An 18,085-nucleotide genomic window follows, 5' to 3' on the forward strand; every position below is an offset into this window, starting at 1 on the left:
GAGTTGATTTTCAGGCTTTTAAAGCACGTGAAACAAGGTAAAGGTGAAAAGAAGAGGAGAAACCCACAGCTTGTGTGGAGCCGTGCGCCGGCCTCCGCCTGGGCTTCGCAGGCCTGAACGCCGGGCGGTAAGCTCCCTTAGGAGGCTCAGTCGCAGCCCAATTTCTGGGTCCTGCCGACGGTTAACTCGTAAATCAATCATGCCCTTGTGGGAGGACGCCCTGAGTGCAGGAGGGCTGGGCCCGGCCCTGGGCTGCGCCCCGAGCACCTGCCTTGTGTACCTCGCGGGAAGCTAGTTCAGCTTCGATCCGTAAAGCGCTGAGCACTGGTTTCGGCAACTCTTTTTCTCAGAAAGAGTGAAGTTCCGTGATGGACAAAATGTGGTAAAAAATTCTCCTTTAGCTTTATATTTGTTATGAAGCTATAGGACGTAGTGAGTGATTTCTCTTCACATTTTGCAAGAAACAGGCTTTTAGGCCCCCAAATATATTTTATGGGCCGTGTAGCCCTGTGCTACCCTTGGTAATAGTTAACTGAAACCCCAGCTCTGTCCTTCAGTGTTTCTCAGAATGTGCTGTTCTGTGAACGTTAGGGAAAAGAGGCCGTGGACTTATTCACTCATTAATTGCACGGAAGTACAGCCCGAGACACAGCTGGAGGCGTAAAATGTGTCTGTATCTGTGGGACCACATAACAGGTGTGAAGTCCTCCCGCCAGCGTGTGTGGACTCGGGTGCCCCTGTGTGGTGTCTGTGGGTATGAGTTTATCATCTCTGTCGGTCGAAGGCCGTGCCTGCTTCTCTGCTATGTTCGCCCCAAGGACGCGGGCCGGGCAGCAGGCGTGCAGTAAGGGCGCTGCGGTGCCGGGGCTGGTGTTCGGGGGCTGAGTTTCTTGCCCTCCTGTGTGAACCCCTGGAGGAGAGCCATCTTCCTGCTCCGGGGCGTCTGGGGGAAGTAGAGACAGACGGTCACGGCCCCGGGCCCGGCTGCAGGAGGAGGACTGCTTAGCGGCCTCTTCCGATGGTCCCTCCTGGAGACACAGCCCCGCAAAGCGCAGGCAGCCCGGTGGCTGGGTGGAGTGATGCAGGACCGTCCGTTGCGATGTGAGTAGGTGACACCAGCCGTGGAGGTCGGCGCCGTGGTGATACCGGCCTGAGGAGATGCAGGTGAAGTGGCCTTGCCTTTGCTGAGCTAGGGGCCGTCAAGTGTGCTGGAACCAGGTCTCACTGGGGCTGGGGGTCGGCGGGCTGGAGGCCACGGCCGGGTCAGGGCTTGGCCCGTGTCCCGCTGCCTGAGTCTTAAGGAGGGTGTGACGTTTGAGCCTGGGAAGCCGACCCTGGCAGCCAGCGGTAACTTAAGCAGTGGGGCCTCAGTGTGGTCGCTCGTGTAAGATCAAAGCCCCTTGAGTTGAAGGGGGTGGTGGGCTGGGACTCCAGCTCGACAGAGCTCTGGGGGCTCCGTGGGGGACTGCTGGGGCTGGAGGGGCTGGGACGGGGCAGCGTGGGCTGTCCCCCTGCGGGTGGGCCAGTCTCCTGGGCGTACCTGGAGCTTCTCTCTACCCCGTCGTAGGTGCGTCGGGCCCAGGGTCCTGCCCTACTGGGCCGAGGACCCCTGCGTGCTGCCGGCCTCGCGTGGGGTTTGGGGTTTGCCGGAGCCGTGACGGTGACCCCGGCGGTGAGGGTGGAGCAGAGTCGGGAGCAAGCGGCGCGTTCCCCCTGAACCCTGGAGGGTGGGGGTGGGGAGGGTGAGGGCACGGGAGGGTGAGGGCACAGGCCGGTGCGCCTGAGGCCGAGCTGCCCGCCCGCCGTGGGGCTTCTGTGCCTAGTGCACGAAGAGGTGAAGTCTTCGTGTGTTTTTCTAAAAGGCGTCTGGACAAAACGCTGTCATTCCCGCGTTTAACCATTTTCCGGCAATACGTGGAAAGAAGCCTGGTGGCTCGGGGGTTCACCACCACCGTTCCCTCTGGAAAGTGGGTCTCCGCGCCGTCCTTAACTTCCCTGGCCCCTTCGTTGCTCCCGGGACCCTCGGCCCTCGTGTGTGGGACTCACACCAGAGCTCAGGGGCTGTCCTTAATGTGCACGTGGCGGTGTTGCCACGATTTCCTGCGACGAGGCCCGTGGGTCAGAGGCGCGCGGGTCGAAGGTGGTGGCGACGCTGTTGGCGGCGCCGTCCTGGGGCTGCCTGTTCCCTCCCCCACGGGGACTTGTCACCCTGCTGAGTGGAAATGCAGTTCATTGGTTATTGATTTATGAAGCCGGGTATCTGTGGGTTTTGTTTTGTGCCTCTGGTCCCATGACAGATCCTGATGGGAGGGCTTCCAGTGCCCAGGACGCTCCTGCGGTGAATGTAGGCGTGGAAGGAAATGTGAAAACTGTCACCAGCAGAGATGTCTCATCGTACTAAAAATTGCAGTTGTGTGAAGTAGAGAGTGGATGGCGTCTGACGTTGTGCATGTGTGTCTGTTTCCTGAGCGTGTGCGTGTAGGGGGCCGAGCGTGTGCGTGTGTGTGCGTCTGCATGTGTGTGTGTGCTGAGTGTGTGTGTGCTGAGTGTGTGTGTGCTGAGCGTGTGCGCGTGCTAAACGTGTGGTGGACGCGTGTCCCTGTGTCTGTGGGGCCACACTGCAGAGGTCTGGCCCTCACGCCATGAGTGACCCAGGGTCTGTGGCCCTGATGAGTGCTTTGGTGCCATTGGCCTTTGGAAGACTGTGGGTTTAAGATAAAGGGCCTGTGTAGCGGCTGTAGTTGTTCTAGAACTGGACTGGAGGGGCCGCAGGGAGTGAGCCCGTGACTAGCCCCCGCCCCGGCCGTCGGAGTGACCCTCAGAAGGAGGACACGGGGCTGGCGTCCCCACTGGGAGGACCAGTCCTCCTCCAGCGTCACAAAGGTTTGAAAAGAGCAGGTGGGGGGTAGTCGATTCGTGAAATCTCAGGCCTGCGTTTGCGGAGATGTTCCTGGGACCCTCCCCTCCCTGCTTCAGGTTGGGGGCAGAGGGCAGGTGAGCCGCGGTTTGGCCCCAGCAGTCCCGGAAGGGCCTGTGAGTTGCCGTCAGGGCTCGGGGACCTCACCGTGGAGCTGCTCTGTGGTTGCACTTTGCGTTCCGTGAGGTTATGGAAAAGCCCCTGGATTGTGTTACTGAGGGCAGGAGACCGAAGAAACACGCGTGGAATCTAGGCTTGTGAGGGATGCATAACGAGGCCTGGTTTAATGAGCTTGTCTAGAAACACACGTCCTGAATGCTGTTTCCCAGGCCTGGGCCTCGGTGATGAGATTCGGGCCGCGGAAGGGGATCTGGGCTGGCGGGACCGGCCGTGTCTCTCAGGCCGTGAGGTGGGGGCCCGCCGGGCGCTGACGGTGCTTCTCTTCCCGCTTGAGACATGAGCGAGAGAGCTCAGCCCGCTGCGGCGAAAGCGGTGCAGCCAGCACTGCTGTGCTTGTTTGCCGACGGGCTTTTCCTGTCTCGGAATCACCTTTTTTCTGCCCGGAGTGAAGTTGGAGAAACTCTGAGGCCGTGTGAAGAGCAGGACGCTGTGGCAGGACCAGCAGTGCCGCCCTGGACCCCGCGGCTGCGTCGCACCTGGTGGAAAATGCTGTCTGTCTCCTGGTACAGCCAGGATGCTTTCTCAGCCCTGCTCCTCGGTGAGCGAGTCAGCCCGGGGTGCGCTGTGGACCTGGGGCTCGGCACCCAGCCTGACGCGCGTTGTGGCCCCTCGGGGCGTTTTCCGCACACAGTCCCTCGCTGGAAGCCCTTCTCTTTGGTGTTGAGCAAGCCTCGTTTTTCTGCAGCGTAGAACAGCGTGGTTCTTGCTCGGACGCCAGCCCTGGCTTCTCCTCCTGTGGCTCTGTGCTGTTTGTTGAGGGGGGCTGGGCCTCGGGGGGAGCGGGGTTGGGCCACAGCCCTGGGTCACTCGTGGCGTGAGGGCCAGACCTCTGCAGTGTGGCATCGTGTTGGCCCAGATGGAGGTGGGACTCAACCCGGCCCCTCTGCTCAGACGGGCACGGCCGGTACGGAGTCTGTCTACGCTGCGCGGGCCTGGACGGGAGCCGGCGGTGGTGGCTCAAGAGTGGTGGCGCTATCTGGGCCCGGAGCAGATGTGCTGCACGGATTTCGAGGGTCCAGGGTGAAGTTGGACTTATTTCTCTCAGTCTCTGTTGTTTTTTTTTGTTTTGTTTTGTTTCTGTTTTTGTTTTTTGCGGTACGCGGGCCTCTCACTGTTGTGGCCTCTCCCGTTGCGGAGCACAGGCTCCGGACGTGCAGGCTCAGCGGCCATGGCTCATGGGCCCAGCCGCTCCACGGCATGTGGGATCCTCCCGGACCGGGGCACGAACCCGTGTCCCCTGCCTTGGCAGGCGGACTCTCAACCACTGTGCCACCAGGGAAGCCCGGCCTCTGTTGTTTGAGCTCAGGACTCTGTTCATCAAGGTCCTGTGTTCACAGGATCCAGATTTTAAGGGGATTCTGGTTTGACAGAGTGAAACCCCTGGGCCTCCCTTGGGCCCTGAAACGCAGCACCTCCTGACACCTGTACCCCGGTGTCCCGACAGATGACTTCGTGTCACCGAGGGCCCAGAGGGACACGGAGCGCTTGCTGGATGGTACCCAGGGTGGGATTCTGCCTGTGGACCGGGCCGCGGGCCGTGCGGCTCTGCCTCCCTGCCCAGTCACCGGTGACAGACCTGCCGGCCCTTCCTGGCCCATCCCGCAGAGGGTTCGCCACCCCAGGGGTTCACTGTGGCAGCCGTGAGTTTGTCTTTGCTGGTTGACGTCGCACCAGCGGGCGTTTTTGTCACAAACCTTGGGTTTTCCTTTTAGCAGAAGTTCCGCAAGGAACAAGTGTGAATTACTGAAAAAGTTCAAGGAATGTTTCTCGTGATCGTAAATGCATTGTTAGTTGGGCCAGAGTTGGAAAAGCTCCAGGAGAACGAGAACAAGAGAAAGGAGCCATCTGCCAGCGGCATCTGAGGGGATTGTTGGGGGTTTGTAGGTTCTTCCTGTTGGATCTTCACTTAGTTGTACATAACAAAGGTTTTACCCACGTGTGAACGTTCTGTGCGTCCCACGTCTACCCCGTCCACGTCCGTGTGCTGTCGCTGTTTCCCCCAGTCGGGCTTTCTCTTCTCCTGTGTCATCTTTAGCAGCTGTGCGTTTATTTGACACGTTGGGGAATCGTAGGTGGTCACTTACCGAAAAAGTGACCTAAACTGGGAAATAATAAAAAAGGATACATTCCTAAACTCATCTTGTAAAATTCAAACACCTATGCTTGCCCTCCCAGCCCCCTGGCTGTAGAGCGAAGGCCCTTTCTTGGCGAACGGGTCCATCGATTCACGTTTCTTGCATAAACCATAGCCCGTAAGGCCCAGCTTTGATTTCTGCAGGATGGAGGGAGGACGTAGAGGACGTTTAAAGGTGCTGAATGCGACCTAGATTGTTTGCCCTTTTTTCCACGCGTTTAATAACAAACATAAGCGGCACAAGTGGGCGTTTAGAAGCGAACACAGCCGAGTGGCGGTCTGACACGCGGGTCTTCGGAGGGTCCTGAAGGGGTGGGGCTGGGTTAACTCGACAGAGCCCCTCTGCCGTGTCCCCCGTGCCCAGGCCCCAGCCGTGGGGATGCTGGCGGCTTCCAGTTCAGTCTTCTCACGTTTGCACAGATCCACAATGATAACCCAGGACGGGTTCCTGGCAGTGTAATTGCGGGTGGACGCTCACACACGTGTGCGCCGTGCCTGAGGCGTCCTCAGAGGACTTCCTGGGGCGGGCGTGCCGAGTCGCATCTACTCCCATCAGGTTGTCGGAGCCCATTTTAACCGCCCGTTTTTAACACCAAGTTTGCTAATTTAAAAACCCACAGACTCGCTCCATTTGATGGGTGAGGTTTTAAATTCATTGTTTTAGTTTGCATTTTTGATTCAGAGACTGAATATGTTCCTTTTAAGACATCACGTTTCTTTGTGACTCGAACGCGCCCCGTGCTGCGTCCTCCGTTCGGGTGCCGATTTCCTGTTGATTTGCATCCACTCCAGGAACTAAGGATGTTCGTGAAACTGTTGTCGTCATTTCACAGCAAAACGTTAAGATTTGGTTCTTCTGTCGTCAGCACGAGTGGCAGATATACCATCATTTCAGGCTACACCATGGAGAGCACACCAGAGTTCACACCTGGCAGTTTCGTGTTAGGAACAGTAGTTTCCAGGTGTCTGAACGTTCTTCCTTCCCTGTCGTCCCGGTGCAGTGTGACCGCGGCCGGCACGGGTCTGTGTTCCTGCCCCTCTGGGGCCGTGGTCTCGGCCTCAGCTGTTACGTGATGGCTTGTCCTCTGCTTCCTGGTCTTGGGGACTTGAGTACCTGGCGTGGGTCTCATCTTTATGTTGTTTCATTTGCATTTCAGAAAAATCAGGGTTTGAGTGAAAATGTCTCATGCTGAATCGATGGCATCTGGATCTGATCAGAGCTCTGGGGGTGAACACCCACTCGTGCAGCCGAGGGCCCCAGGCCGCCAGCATCGGGGTGCAGGGAGGACCCTGGCTGCAGTGTGGACGTGCCCGTGGGGTGTGGGCAGCAGGGACTTGTTGGGGGGAAGGGCCTGCTGCGCTGGGTCGGGGGACGGGGTTCCCCTTGAGGGGCCGCGGGCCGGGCACAGTGGGTAGGAGGGCGGACGAGGGGCAAACCCAGAACAGGCCTTGGGGGCTTTGGGGAAGGGGAGAAGCCCGCCCATTGGGTCAGCCTTTCTGGTCCTAAAGAACCTGAAATCATGTTCCCCTGGGGGCGACTTGCAGAAGGGCGGGGTCCCAGTCTCCGTCGCCTGGCAGAGGGTGCGGCGGGGCTATACCCCTGCAGATCTGCCGCAGAAAGGCCAGAAAGCAGGACGCAAGCAGGCATGTAGAAGTTGTCCCGGAGCTGTGTCACGCTTTCTTAGGGCAGTCTTGCGCTTGCACCTGTTGTGGAGTGAATTCGCTGTTTTTCTGTCCATGATGGGTGAGGCCGGCCAGATTGTGGGTTAGAGGCCGCGTCCTTCTAGGGAGGGTGAGGCCGGGTCTGACGGGAGCCCCAGGACCTGGTGTTGGGGGCTGGGAGTGGGGCGGCACCTGCTCTCTGGTGGGTGGAAGGTGATGGTTTAGACGATCTGCGTGGCGCTGGGAGCAGGTTGGGGGGCGGAGTGGGGGGAAGCGCTCCTTCACACGTGGGTCTCTGGGGGTGCGGGGGGCTCTGATGCCCTATGGGAGGCCCTGGAGCCCTGGCATTTCCGAGCAGGGCGTCAGGGCCCCTAAGGAGGAAGCAGAAGACGCGGGCTGGGCTGTGCCCTGCCTCCCGGTCGTGTGCCCCTCGGGGACAGTAGCCAGCATCCCGGCAGGGGGTCAGGATCTCACTTGAACTCTGCAGCCTCACCCTGGTTCCTGGCCCCGCCTGTGCCCCCCGATCCCTGGAGCCCGCTGGGCCTTGTGAGTGTGACCCCCACTGGTGGCGAGCCCTGGGCCTGGTGCGGGAAGCGTTGGCGCTCGCTGGCCGTCTCCTCTCCAGACCTGTGGCCGATGCTTCCCTGCCTGTGGCTCAGGCCACTCACTGTGGCCGTGGCCACCGTGGCTCTGGCCGCCACCTGGCTTCCTCTCCGTGGATACTGGGGGGGTCCCGGGGCGGGGGTCCCGGCCTCAGAGCCGTGGCTTGCAGCCCCCCAACCTCGTGCTTCCTGGATCTCGGGATCCTGGGGCGTCTGGATCCTCTGTTGAGGAAGTGGCGGGAGCCTCATGTTTGCCCAGTTACGGAAGTAGAGGGTTTATTTAAAAATCCATGTAAGAGTCGGAAAGAAAGTTAAGAGTCGTCTGAAATCACAGTCCAGGGTGGCCTTGCTGTTAGATTTTGGGGGTTGTTTTGGGAGTAACTTACACGTCCGTTACACGGCTTTGCATACGTGCTCCCAGACGGTCTTCTCCTGCTGTTCTTCTCCACGGGTTTGTCCCGGGCGTTTTCATGTTGGTAAATACGAACGATGAGAGGCGGCTTCGTGGGCCACCTCAAATGTGTGCGGGGGGGAGGGGCCCGCACCCCTGTCGCGTCCTGAGTGACTCGGTTCAGGGCTGTCCCACCGTCCTGCCTCCCCCGGGACTGGTTACACTGCTACTGTCGTGGCATCAGATGTTCCAGGCCGTGTCCCTCGAAGGTGAGAAACCTTTACACCTGAAACTTGTATGATGTTGTACATCAGCCGTACCTCAAAAAATAATGCAAATAAGTAAAGAAGAGAAATACCCCAAATGCTGCACGTTGCTTCCCGAGTGTCTCCCCGCTGGTCCTGAACCCCGAGGGGCTCTGCCACTGGGGCCCTGTGGGCTGTTTCACGTGGATGTGGCCCTGGGTCCTCACTCGTTCAGGCAGCCTCCCCTGTACCGCCTTGTGAGCGCCAGGGGCCGGTTTCACCTGTTCTGTGGTGTCTGTGGCAGGAGCTGGATCTGAGGCTCCAGGCACAGCCTCCCGAGCTGTGCTGTCCACCTGGAGTCTTTCTTCACGTGATGGACCTCAGCCCTCGCCCTGGCGCTCCGGCCTCATTGGTTCATAGTGTCTCCGTGGTGGCCCTTCCGTGGCAGGTGGCCTCGGTCAGCTCCGTAGCAGGTCACCCAGAGTCTAGGGACCTGGAGAGCAGTGTTGTCACCTGTGGCGTCTGCGGCAGGAGCACGGGACCCAAAGGTGTCCTCGATGGTCCCCGAGGCCCCCGGGGGCCACTTGTCGCCCTCAAATCATGAGAGCAAGTGAGGGGGCCGAGGAGACAGAGGGAGACAGAGACAGAGAGATGGGGAGAGACAGAGATGGACACAAGATGCAGGTGGGAGGGGCGGTGAGCCAGCGGGCAGGCGACTTGGTCCCTCGTGAGCTGCCCTGGCCTTTGCGGGTTTGGCCACCAGGTCAGGCCGCGCCCGGGGGAGGGGACTGGGCAGGCGCGAAGTCCCGCCAGTGGGGGGCCTGGCTCACTCACCGGGTGCGTGTCCCCCGGCGAGGGGGGCAGTGTTCTTCGGGGTCCATGTCCTTTTACGTTAGGGCTGCTCCTGTGACTGCTGTGCTGAAAGGACCTCGTATTTCTCTTGTATGCGCGTCAGTGCTGACGTTAAGGAATGCTGTGGACTAGGTTTTCTCATGATTTCCACGAGGGCCAGCGATGATGGATTTTGGCTTTTTCTCGTCACCATGACAGCACTGATGCGCTGGGTGTGCCCGTGTGGCTCGGGAAGTGCCGCAGCCTTTCAGGATGAGTCAGGAGGAGGTTACTGAGGTGAAGGTGCGTGCGTGCGTGTGCGTGCAAACTGGCTCCCTCAGCACCCCTCCCCGGTGGGCGGGCCCTGGCCTGTGCGGAATCCTCGGGGTCCAGCGAAGGAGGCCGGGAGGTGATGCAGAGGCAGACTGGGGGGGAGATGCGGCAGGGCTCAGCCAGGTCACGCCTCCTGGGGGCAGGCGACGAGCTGGGGCCCCACTTTGCATTTCTCAAGCCTGGAGCGTGGTGGTGTCGGCAGTAGGAAGGTTTGCTAGTTTAAGTAAAGTAGTTGTCAGCTTCTCAGCTTTCGTTCTTAATTGGTTCAGCTCTTTCTAGCAGCATTGTGTGTTTGGGGAACGCGTGTCTTACCGTCATGGCTACTGTGAACGGGATAGCTGTACCTACTGTAACTGAGCAACCGACTTTTTCCGCTAACTACAAACACAAAAGGCAGAATATGGTTTTTCTAAGGAAAATTAAGGTTAGTTATGGCAAACGAGTGCCTTTGTTGTTGGTTTGCATGTAATGGATTGAGCAGCATGGTGTTTCCCTAGAGGAAGCCAGGTTTGCACCTTAAGTACAAAGATTTTGTCAGAAAGCGAGTCCAGAGCGCTGATGTTCCAATTCACTGCAATTTCAGAAATACGTCTCGAGGGTCAAACGCCACCTGTGTTTTGATGCCTGTTGTCAAGGCCCTGAGCTCGTGGCCTCTGGGCTGCGAGGTGCGGGGAGAGGCCCTGAGGCCTGCTCCTGACGCGGGCGTTTTAGAGAAGGCTGCACTGGGGTGGCTTGTGGGTGACGACGCCTGCGACCCCTCCATGCGCACCTGGGTGGACCGGCTCCTCTCCCAAGGTCTGCGCCGTCCGTGGTTTGTCCCGCTCCGGTGCGGTGTCCTGCAGGGCAGGGGCGGTGCAGAGATGCTGTCCCCACACGGAGCCTGGGGCGGGCTAGGGTGTTGGCCTGAGTCGTCTTCAGGCCCGCAGACGACTCTGTCACCTTCCCACAGAGCCGGGCGAGAGGGGCCTCGGGTTCAGGGGTGATGGCGACGTCTGTGTGCAGCGTCCCTGGTAGGTCTAGAAGGTGAGGTGGAGCCGTCTCGGCAGCGGGGTGGCCTCGAGGGTCTGCCCTGCTCCGCTGCCGTCGCTCTGACGTCTCGAGCTGCTTGACTGTGGCTGTCGCCCGCCCCCCCGAGGCCAGTGCCGCTCGCTTAGTCCCTCAGAAAGGCCTCCTCTGGGGTCGGGGGCCTGAGAAATTGCTGGGCTGTGACCGTGTGTAGTTGATGGTCTGCGGTCGCGTCACACCCAGGGGTCACGGCCGCGGCTGCCCACGGCTGTGAGGTTTGCCCCCAGAGTGGCGGCCGGATGGTGAACGGCAGCGCTTTGTTATGTTCTGAGGAAACCTGCAACCGGCATCATCTCTGGGTGGGAACAGTGACCCCAAAATGCAGTGGCCGAAAGTAACAGCACACGTGTTCTCCCAGCAGCCGGGGAGGGTTGGGTGCGGGTGGCCTTGCCGAGGGGTCTGTCCCTGGGTCTGGCGGCCATCCCGGGGGGGCCTTGGTGTCCTCGCGGCACCCCGAGCGAGCGGCACAGGAGGAGGGGCGACCCCGCTGTGGGGCACAGCCCGCGGTCCCCACGGGTCCCCGGTGAGGGCGGGAGCCCCCGAGGCCCCAGGTCCAGGCGGCTCCTCCAGGCTCAGCGAGGAGGTCCCCGCGGTGCTGGTGCGGCGCTTCAGGTTGTCTGAAGGGAGGATTTCTCAGGTGTTTGTTTCCTTCACATGCAGGCGAGCTTGTGTCTCCTCTGTGATTCTGACACGTTGTGTAGGGACGTAGAGGGAGTTTCTGCACCTGGGAGCCTGGCTGGGTGCGGGCTGCCGTCCACGCGGCCGTCCGTGTGAGGGGACGGGCCCCTCCGGGCCGTTGGGCCTCAGTCGGGTGTCGGGTGTCACAGGCTTCTCCCCCCTGCTGGGAGATCAGGGCCGAGCACCCGGCCGCTCTGGGGGGGGGGGGTCTCTCTGGAGGCGGCGGAGCCCGATCCGTGGCTCTGGGTGGTGTCACCACGGGGGGTCAGCTGGCACCGGTGGGGGGCCCTGCGGCGGCCCAGATGTCCGTGAGGGGACCGCTGAGAGCCCAGCGGGAGACGCAGGCGCTGTCGTGGGTTCCGGCCCCGTCTCCGCAGTGGCTCCCCGCTGGAGTGTGGGAGGCTCTGGAGCGCCGCGCGGTGGGTGCAGGCGGCGTGGCGTCCAGGGTCAGGAGGCCGCTTCTGTGCAGTGTCGCTGCGGAGCCGGCTCTGCCCCAGAGCTCGTGAGCCGTTTGCCTCGTTTCTCCTATGTTTCCTGGTCCAAGTTCCCCTGGCTTAGGTGGGAGGCTGGGGCTGGCAGAGAAGGGTGGCCCTTTGCCCCACCCTCAGCAGTTTGCAGGATGGGCTGTGCCCGTCGGCTCTGGCCGGGCAGCCGTTGCGGAGAGCCTGCGGCCGAGGAACGGAGGGTGGGCCCTGCGTCCGGGGTGGGGGGCGAGCGCCCCAACGCAGGACTTCCTGGGCGTGAGCTGCCGAGCTATCGTGGGTCACGTCGCTGCGGGCCAAGCGTGAGAACCGAGCAGGCCGGAGGCGGGGCCCTGGCCGACGGGGGCAGCGGCATTGTTCGGCGCAGGGGACGCTGGTCCCCAGGGCGGGCCGCCCCTGCGCCCTGCGGGCACTGGCCTCGTCATGGGGGCAGGCAGACCTCCTTGACCGCCAGCTGGCATGTCCGCATCGGGTCTCTGCTCTGCGGCTGCAGCGTCCACGCGGAGTCAGCTCTGGGGGAGCAGGACGGGGAACACGGAAGCCGGAGGGAAGGGCGGGGGGCCTGGGGCCCCCTGCCCGGTGCTGCCGTCCAGGCGAGGGGGACCAGCCTCTCTCGTCGCCTCTTTCAGGTGCGTGTCCTCATACGGCCCTTCCTGGCCGTGGCGGGTCTTCGCTCTGGGGCTCTGGGGCTCCGAGCCTGCATTACTGGGGCGTTTCTGGGACCCGTGAGATGCGGGCTCCCCAGCCGTGATCCGCGGCGGTCCTGGTGGTCAGGCATTTGGTCCTCCCCCTCGTTTTCTTGGGGGGTCAGGAAACGGCTACAGGGCGTTGCTGGGCTCAGCTTGTGGGTGGCCCCTCCCCCGTGGGGCCTGCCTTTGTCTGGGGCCTCAGCAGGTCGGGGGGCTCCCCCGTCTACCCATGGGGGATGTGCGTGCGTTTGAGCGCCTCACGGACGTGCCCGCCCAGCCCACCTCGGTGCAGGGCTGAGGTGGGCTTCTCCACGGCCGGTCTCGGGGGGCGCTGGGCAGGGTCTCCGTTAGCTTTTGTTTTCACACCTGGTTGTTGCGGGCACGTGCGAGGTGTGCGTTGCTGTGTATATGGGCGTGTGAGCGTGTGTGAGCGTGTGTGTGGGCGTGTGAGCGTGTGGCGTGCGTTGGGGTGTGTGTGTTTACGTGCATGCGTGTCTGCGTGTGAGCGTGTGGCGTGCGTTGGTGTGTGTGTTTACGAGCATGCGTGTGAGCGTGTGGCGTGCGTTGGGGTGTGTGTTTACGAGCACGCGTGTCTGCGTGTGAGCGTGTGGCGTGCGTTGGTGTGTGTGTTTACGTGCACGCGTGTCTGTGTGCGTCTGTATGTGCACACGCACATATCCGTGTCTGGCGGCCAGGTCCGGTCGGGAGGGCTGGATTCGGGCCCCGCTCCGAGCAGAGCCGCTGGGTCCAGGGTGTGGCTGCAGGTGCCCCTCCTGGCGCTTGGCGGAGCAGAGAAACGCTGGCGGTTCCCAGACGTGGGGAGGCTGCCGCCACACGGCCTGACGCGGGCGGGCAGGGCGGTACCGTGGCTGGTCTGTGGAGGTCCGGGTCCCCAGCGTGTCTCGCCCGAGGCCGTCACTGTGACAGTTTGGGTGGTGCTCCGAGCCCTCCGTAGTCGCACGTGTCGGGCACACGCTTCTTTCGTTCAAGCGGCCCATCGTGCTGGTGCCCCAAACACGCTTGACCGTGAGGTGCCGCCCTGTGCCCCTCTGGTCGCCCTGGGACGAGGGGGCCGCTGGGGGGTGTTGGGTGCATCCCGTGGCCGTGAAGGGCGGGGACGGACGCGCCCCGGGCCCCAGGCCCACGCCCCCCATGCACAGAGGTCTGTCCTGATGCTGGGAGCGTGGTGTCCGGCACGCTGACGGAACCAAAGGTGCTGTTCTCAGGCCAGAGCACCAGTTTGCTTTCCCGGTGGCCCCACCCGTGGTTACGCATCGCTGATCCCAAATGTGAAATGCCATGTGACTTAGTTGATAACTAAGGGAAGTGTTGCACGGTGTCCCAAAGGCTGAGCTTCAGAGGCTGACAGGATCCTTTTCCCGCTGCTGAGAGCCGATGACGGTGGGTGAGCCAGCACGTGCCCCCGGGCCTCGCGGCTGCGTGGGGACGGCGAGGTGTGCGAGCGGCGGGTTGCTGGATGGACTGCCGCGCTCCCCACGCCTGCTCACTGTGTTGTCGTTGCCCCCACAGGCCGGTCTAATTGAAGCCAACGGGGAACTCAAGGTCTTCATCGACCAGAACCTTAGTCCTGGAAAAGGTAAGGGCACCCGTCTCGGGAAGGCACGTCTCTGGATAAGCGTGTCTAGTGTGGGGTGGGTGTGAGTGCCCTGACGTGAAGACCCCTGTCAGCGGTGGGAGCCCCACTTGGGGAGCTGCCTGCCTGGAGCCCCCGAAGGACCGGGGTCAGCGCCGCAGTTTATTTTGGTTAGTAAGTTGCGTGCTATACGCAGAGATTCGGGAAAAGTGTGAGGAAGAGAACACAGCACAGGGCACGGATACTCCTTCCGCCTCAGGGCAGCCACGCTGATGCCCGTGAAGCCCACCTCAAGCCTGCGGGCGTGCGGTGCCCCCGTGAGAGAGCGGCGTCTCCTCGTCCGCGCTGTGTCCTGAATGAGCCTCGACGTCTGTCTGCACCCTTGGGATTGAGGGGAGGGGGTGGGGCGGGGCGTTGCGGCCCCTCTTCCCGGGGGCCCCAAGCTTTGCAGTTTCCTTCCTGTAGGGACACGGGATGGACGCCTGCTAGTGGGTGTGTTTGAGCCGGTCTCCCAGCTGTGGATTTGCTGGGTCAGAAGGACGCCCACCTCGAGGTGCTGGCCTGTGATGCCTGGTGGACCAGGCCGTGCCGTGCGGGGCCGCAGCTGCGGGGCCGCAGCCGCAGGGCCTGCCTTCCTCTGATCTGTGTCTGCCTTCGGCATGCTTGCTGTTGCCTTTCAAATTGGAAAGTTTTCATCAAACAGATAATACGTGCTCACTGAAAAAAAGCGCTGATCGTACCCAAGGGTGCAGTTGAAGACGTAGACGTGTGTTTAAGCGCACGTTTCCTCGGGAGCGTCTGACACCTGGTGTCCATGCACGTGGTGTCCTGGGACCTGCGTTGTCCTCTCCCGGCAACATCTGGTGCCACCTTTTGTGGCCCGATGGCAGCTCTGGGCACCTGAGTACTGGGTGCGCGTAGGCCACCATCTTCCACTCCCGGGACGTGCTGTTTCCCAGGGCGGGTCCTCATCTCACTGGTGAGGGGCGTCCTCTGGGAACGCGGGTCACTCCGGGTCACTCTGTCCCTCAGCCTGAGGATGGGCTTCTCGGGCAGCAGAGGCGAGAACTTAGTAGTGACGTGCGGCTGGAGGCTTGGTGTCACTTTACGATTCTTGAGACTCGGAACCTACCCTCCAGACACACACCCGCAGGGTGAACTCAGCTTCCGGTATTGCTGGGAGGCCTGTTGTAGGAGGACGAGGTGCCCCTCCCCGTTGTGGCCCCCTGGGGCAGGGCGGGGGCTCAGAGGACGTTCCAGGTGGGGATGGTTCTCGGGGAGGTGGAAGGCTGCTCCCCAGGACGTGGTGGGGAGTCGCCCAGGAGTGGCCGGGGTCAGGGCGCCAAGACGGCCAGAGGGCGCCCCAGGCCCGTGAATGCTGCCCCTTGATCTATGCGGGAGCTCCCGCAGGGCCTGCCTGTGAGTGGTGTGTCCACGTGGGCAGGTGTGGCCGCTGTAATGGCCCAAGAGGGCAGCTCCCGCTGATGCCTGAGAACCAAGGAAGCCGCCGGGCTCTTCCAGTGCCAGTGAGGCCAGCGGCTGGCGGGGCTGGGAAGACCCAGCGTGCGAGTGGCCGCCTGACCCTGACCCTTTTGGCCACGTTAGCCCACAGGGTATTTGTAGCATGGCAGGCAAATAGTAACTCTTCAAACATTAGGTTCTGGAAATTTTTAAACGTTTGCTTAAAATTATTCTCAAGAAAACACTGAACCTCACGTTTTCATACTTTAAGGTATCTTAAAACCTCTGGATATTAATGATATGGTTACTAATGATAAACCTATGTAATAATTTTAGAATCCTTTTTCTGTTAATGGTTATAACAGGTCAGACAGTATATATTCTTAACTCGCTTTTTTGAAAGGAATTCTCTAGTTCATAATGTTATATTTGAAAATACTTTGTTTGGTAGTTCCCTTAAGAAAGGCTCTGTATACGTTTTATGGCTAAAGCGGTGTTATGTCCAGGGAGCAGATTCCTAGCTCGTGTTGTAATTTAGCCTCCCTGTGGCTGAGACGTTACGCCCCCGCCCCCATAAATGGGTTGTGTGTGGCACGTTTATCAGGAAAACGTGTAAAGCATTCTGATTGCTCTGGCCAGATTAAACCAAAAGCGGAATACCATTCCATGCCCGACGTTGACCAAAAGTAGCCAATCTCAACTGAGTCAACAGTTGTCAGAAACCTGGGAGAGGGTGCTGGGGTGCGTGCGTGTGCGTACCCGTGCCGCAGAACAGCCGCAGGCCAGCGCTGGGCTGAATCCCGTGACGCAGAAGGTCACCTGGGACCCAGGTTCCCTTGGAGAAGGGGCACCGGGAACATGTAGATATTACATTGTATGTTTGTATAGTTACACCTGATATTAAAATGGAATCGGCCCAGCCTTCGAGGAAGTCAGCTAGATCTCTCTGTGGGTCAGTTTCAAAAACATCAGAATCAGAGTTGCAGAATGTGTACAGTACGTACTACCTTCTAGATGTAAAGGCCCGCAAACAGCACTCACATTGTCCGTGGATGCGTGGGCGTGTGTGGGAAGCGTGGAAGACGCAGTGAACGCTCTGAGCGCGGTAGCTGCTGGCCGGGCGGAGTGGGGAGCTTTTCGGCAGAGACAGTGAAATGGCATTCGTGATTCTGTGCGTGCTGTGTACTGGCGCTAAGGCTGCCTGCAAAGTTATTACTTGTATTTGCAGCGTACACGCAAGGGGAAGATCCCCGGGGTGGGACAGGCGGCATGGGTGCAGGTGAGGAGGGGCTGGCCCGGTCCACCCCCGAGTTCTCCCCGCCCCGAGCTGGGCAAAGGCGGGAGCCCGGGTAGCGGCTGGGTGTCGCAGCCGGACCTGCAGACCGGCGGCGAGGTGGCCACGCAGCCCTCCGTGGATGTGGCCTCCGCATAACGACGGACAAATGGCTTTAAAGGCCGGCGCCAGGAGCCGTGCCGGACAGCTGCTGTGGGCTTTGACCCGGCGAGCTTCCGCGCTCACGGGTGGTTGAAAATGGAATCATTTGCAAATTGAAAAAAAAGTTATTCTTTTTAGTGAAAATAACCAATTCCGTATTTTTAAACTTCCTAGTTACTTATCTGTATGTAAATCTGAACGTGGTATGTTTAATTGCCTAAGTGTATTTTAAATCTCTCAGTGCAAAACAGAATAATTTTGTGTCTTTTAAAAAATGTTTCTCATATCCAAAACAATTTTTTAAATATTTGTTTTTGTTAAGATACAGATCTCTATTTTTAGAGGAATATAAAAAACTCAAAGCAGATAAACCTATTTTGCTTACAGCCAATAGTTTAAATTGTTTTGGTGTTGATTGGTAAAAATATTAATATTTAGGCAGTTGAAGGATGCATATCTGTCTTCGTCAACTTAGGTTAATAGAAATGATTCATTGTTCGTACGTAGCATCAGAATTCATTGTTTACTGGAATTTGAAGAAGTGTATTTAAAATGCATGGATTGTGAAGAGTTCAAAAATGAGACCTCGGACCAGGCCAGACGGAAGGCCGTGTCTCTCCCTCTTGCTGAACCTGGTGGAAGTGAAGGAAAACACCCTCCGGTGGCAGCCTGGTGCAAGGCTCCCCGCCTCTAGAACCCCCGCCACCCACCCTGGGGGCCCGGAGCCCGTGTGCTTTAGGGAACCGGGGGGTCCTGTCCACACGGGGCTTCTCCGTCCCGCCAGTGGGGCTGGAAATCCATGTCTTCTCACCTGAGACGTCCCGGCCCTTCCAGGACGCTCGTGCCCCCGGGCCCGCCTGCTGGTTTCCCCGGGCACGCGTGCCCTCTGGTGTCGGCGGGGCCAGGGGTTCACCGTTGTGTCCCTGGGGCCGAGGCTGGTGTGGGCACACAGCGCTCTCAGCGGGCTCGTGCTGAGGGGAGGAACGTTTCCGTCCCCCCTGAGGTGTTTCCCCAGCTGTGTGTTAGGTTATCTGACTGTTAAAGAGGTGGCAGCTCCTCACAAGTCAGTCCTCCTGGAAGCAGAAGCGGATTCTACTCTCGAGGAAAAGCAGGTCGTTAGATTTCTACGCCAGGTTGCCAGCACACAGAGAGGTGTTGGAACACGAGTTAGTTCCAACTGTGAAGTTCTGTAATTGTCTAGAATTGCAGACTTGAAGAGCCGTTTAGCTTCGGGGCCTGTGGTCCCAGCAGAGCATTCTGTCGGTGGGCAGACAGCCCACAGGGGTCGGGTAGGTTGGTGACGGCCTGGGTGCCCCGGAGCCCCCGATCCCTGGACGCGAGGGCACAGGGGCGGGTAGGGGTCGTCGTAGGGAGAGCGGCAGCCCC

At 60.2% G+C, this 18,085-nt stretch overlaps 1 protein-coding gene across 3 annotated transcripts in view; it reads left to right on the forward strand.

Annotated features, from left to right (window-relative positions):
- The window catches only part of TFDP1 (transcription factor Dp-1), a 29,948-nt gene that overhangs the window by 1,047 nt on the left and 10,816 nt on the right, over positions 1-18,085 (forward strand). For all 3 annotated transcript variants that reach the window (XM_069540020.1, XM_069540021.1, XM_069540022.1), the window contains exon 3: positions 13,740-13,806. In XM_069540020.1, coding sequence (XP_069396121.1) covers positions 13,740-13,806 — 67 coding nt within the window. The remainder of the gene's footprint in view (positions 1-13,739; positions 13,807-18,085) is intronic.

The sequence above is a fragment of the Delphinus delphis genome, chromosome 18 (assembly GCF_949987515.2).
Source record: "Delphinus delphis chromosome 18, mDelDel1.2, whole genome shotgun sequence".
NCBI lineage: Eukaryota > Metazoa > Chordata > Mammalia > Artiodactyla > Delphinidae > Delphinus > Delphinus delphis.